The sequence below is a fragment of the Aplysia californica genome, unplaced genomic scaffold (assembly GCF_000002075.1).
Source record: "Aplysia californica isolate F4 #8 unplaced genomic scaffold, AplCal3.0 scaffold00193, whole genome shotgun sequence".
NCBI classification, from domain to species: domain Eukaryota; kingdom Metazoa; phylum Mollusca; class Gastropoda; order Aplysiida; family Aplysiidae; genus Aplysia; species Aplysia californica.
Genome location: NW_004797463.1, coordinates 174,858 through 178,522, shown reverse-complemented (window position 1 = coordinate 178,522; position 3,665 = coordinate 174,858). Strand labels below are relative to the sequence as shown.

Here is a 3,665-nt window from a genome sequence, read left to right as displayed (position 1 = left end):
TTCCGAGGTAATTAGGTTGTCACGCATCCTGTCTGGTTATGGATGCCATGGTGTTGGAGGAGGAGGAGGAGGAGGAGCAGGAGGAGGATCGGAAGGAGGAGGAGGAGGAGGAGACGGAGGAGGAGGAGAAGGAAGGAAGGAAAGAAGGAAGGAAGAAAGGAAGTAAGGCAGGAAGGAAGGAAGGAAAGAAGGAAGTATGGAAGGAAGGAAGTATGGAAGGAAGGAACGAAGAAAAGATAAATGATCAGGTTTGCTGCTATCCTGTAATTTATATGTACTTATACAATCTATAGCGCAGGACACCCCCCCTCCCTACCCCCCCCCCCCCAATAAGATAGATTAGATAAGATAAGATAAGATAAGATAAGATAAGATAAGATACGATAAGATAAGATAAGATAAGATAAGATAAGATAAGATAAGATAATACTTTTTTATCCCAGAGAGAAATTTTTCTTGGCGGTACAGGACCGTAAAATCACATGCGGGTACACATAGAAGTTTAAATTATATATTCTTCTTCTTCTATCCCGTGGTTGGGGCAACCGTTGGGGCACCACTGCATTGGAAAACCAGCTCTCGCCATTTATTTTTGTCCTCTGCTCTCCTCAGATTGTCCCCCATCGTCTTTCCTGTCCACTCTGTGATGTTGTCCTCCCGTCTCCGTCTCTGCCTTCCTCTCTTTCTCTTTCCTTGTACGGTTCTTTGCAGGATTGTTTTGGCAAGTCCTGTGGATTTTGTGACATGCCCATACCATTTTAGTTTTCGTCTTTTCACTGTGGTCAGTAGATCTTCATATTGTCCCACTGCGTCGGTGATTCTCTTTCGTACTTCAGCATTTGAAACGTGGTCTTTGTACGAGATGTTATATATTACTCTCATTAAAATTCAATGAGTTCAGCAGCCTACGGCATGGAGATCAGTGCGAGAAAACCTAGCTATTGACCAATAGCACCAATGGCATCAACGCGGACATCAAAGTCAGGGACGAGAAACTTGAGACCGTCAACAGCTTCAAATACCTTGAATCAATCATCTCAGATGAAGGCTCAAGACCAGAAATTTTCCCCAGAATCGCGCAAACAACCGCTGCGCTGTCAAAACTGAAGCCTATTTGGAGGGACAGAAACATCACACAAGACTCAAAAATCAGACTAATGCGCTCACTGGTCATCTCAATATTTTTATACGCCTTCGAGCCGTGGACACTGACAGCGGAATTAGAGAAAAAGATTTAGACCACAGAGATGAGATGTTACCGCAGACTCCTTGACATCTCGTACAAAGACCACTTTTCAAATGCTGAGGTACGAAAGAGAATCACCAACGCAGTGGGGCAGCAAGAAGATCTACTGACCACAGTGAAGAGACGAAAACTAAAATGGTATGGCATGTCACAAGATCCACAGGACCTGCCAAAACAATCCTGCAAGGAACTGTACAAGGAAAGAGAAAGAGAGGAAGGCAGAGACGGAGACGGGAGGGCAACATCACAGAGTGGACAGGAAAGACGATGGGGGACAATCTGAGGAGAGCAGAGGACAAAAATAGATGGCGAGAGCTGGTTTTCAAATGCAGTGGTGCACCCACAGTTGCCCCAACAACGGGATAGAAGAAGAAAATTCAATATGAAAAGAGAAGTAAAGCTGACAAAAAGTACATATCACATCAGATGCATCATTCAACCACATGCAGGAGTTTAATTCGAAGACCTTTGGAGTTATGTAGATACATACTCGAAAGACAAATACACACAAAGGGTTATTTGACAATAGCCTTAAGCTAGATGGTATAAAACTTCTTTTTTTTATATCTTTCTTTCTTTCTCTTTAAAGGTACACATCTGCCGCTGCCTAATCTTACAAAAATCCCGCTTTTTAATACCACAAGCCCCCTCCCCCAAGCCCAATCTCAGACCTGCTTTACCCGTATTACCTGTCCTGGGCAAGGCAACGACGTCATTGCACACCGGACTGGTCCATAAGTGCTCATTTCCTCCCATCACCAAAGCTCGCAAGGTATCCATACAAATTGTTCAAGTGGCTGTTTGATTATGACGACGTCTTTCCTTTCCAGATAATCGTTCCTTTCATCCTTCTCCCCTCTCTGTCCCCATTTTTCCCGCATCCTGATTATTGTGTGGTGTTCTGCTGTCTCCCTGTCTTCCTCATCCCGCAACTTTTCCTCCAGAGCATTTAACACTTCATTACCCTTCACCCCGGAGTGCCCAGGACAGAATATTCACGAGATGGCTCTAGAGCCTAAGTGAAGAGTGTTGTATTGGGTTCCTCCATGCACTCCGAAGCAGCCCTTTCTCAACAGGATGCTCATGGAGTCTGTGACAATAATGAGATGGGTAGTTCTTGGTCTTGTATTTTGAAGCCAGCCAAGCGCTCTTGTTACGGCCTCGATCTCCATTTTCATGCTTGAAGGTGTTCTTTCTATGGCCCCTGGCATGCTGTGAACCTGCTTGTTCCCACTGTACACAACAAAACCCCACCAACTTCTCTCACCCCTCCTGACAGATCCATCCGTGTAGATCACTGGGTACTCTGGCTTAGAGTGTTCCTCAATTAACAGTCGTATGTCATTGTCGTTAATGACAGCAGCACATTCCCGTCTTTCACGACCCATAGGGATGTGAACGTTGACCAGGCTTCTGCAATCGGGTCTCAGTTCAAACCATTCCTTTCCACTGCTTATTTCATCGATGCAACAAACTTTCCCCAAGAAGTCTTCAGCTTCTGCAAACCATGAGCTGCCCCGTCTGATCATATTTCCTGTGATGCTGCTTAGGTTGTCATACAAAGTGTGCCTCGGGTTTACCAAAACATTCAAGTTCAGCTTTGCCTGTGTCACCTTATTTCTCACTCTGATGCTGGCCAGGTCAAGAATGTATCTCATAAAGACAACATGGGTGTCCTTTGTGCAACCCAAGACTGTCCTCATAGCTGCATTCTGTACTCTCTCCAACCTGTCTATCTGAGGCTTGGACAGGGAAAGGATGCCCAGACCATAGTCTTTGACTGACAGAACAACCAGCTGCATTAGAAGAAAAAGAACTCTCTGTTGAATTCCCGCTGAAGCCAAGGTTTTCACTACATGAATGCCCTTTTGAGCCCTGACAGCAACATTGTCAATAATATGCTATCGGAAAGAAAGTGTCCAGTCCGGAGTGATTCCCAGGTACTTCAACTCATGCTGTCTGTATATGAGAAATTGGTCAAACATAATTGGAGGGGTAGAATCTTTCACAATACGGTTGTTGAGTGAGCACCAGATGACCTGTGCTTTGTCTGGATTGATGACCACATTGTATTCCTCACATCAATCTGCGACCTTGTTCAGCCTGTCCTGTAGCATCCGTCCAACCGCTAGTCTATCACGACCTTGTTCAGCCTGTCCTGTAGCATCCGTCCAACCGCTAGTCTATCACGACCTTGTTCCTTAGACCATCATACATCTGCAAAGGTTCTCCCTGCTCCACTTACACCGATCCTGGCAATTTTGGATGTATATATGTTGAACAGGGCCGGTGATAAGACTGATCCTTGTGGCAGTCCTGAGGCAATCACTACTGGGTCTGACCTCCACTTCTCAGCGCCACCTTCCTCTCAAACAAAGCTTCGGAGATCCATTGTATCAACCAGGGGTCAACATCTGTT

The 3,665-nt window shown here is 45.4% G+C and overlaps 1 protein-coding gene across 1 annotated transcript in view; it reads right to left on the bottom strand.

The window, feature by feature from the left end:
- LOC101861282 (techylectin-5A-like) overlaps positions 1–3,048 on the bottom strand; it is a 9,219-nt gene extending 6,171 nt beyond the window's left edge. The window contains exon 1 of the mRNA XM_005098794.2: positions 2,524–3,048. Coding sequence (XP_005098851.1) covers positions 2,524–3,048 — 525 coding nt within the window. The remainder of the gene's footprint in view (positions 1–2,523) is intronic.
- Positions 3,049–3,665: the final 617 nt, after the last annotated feature.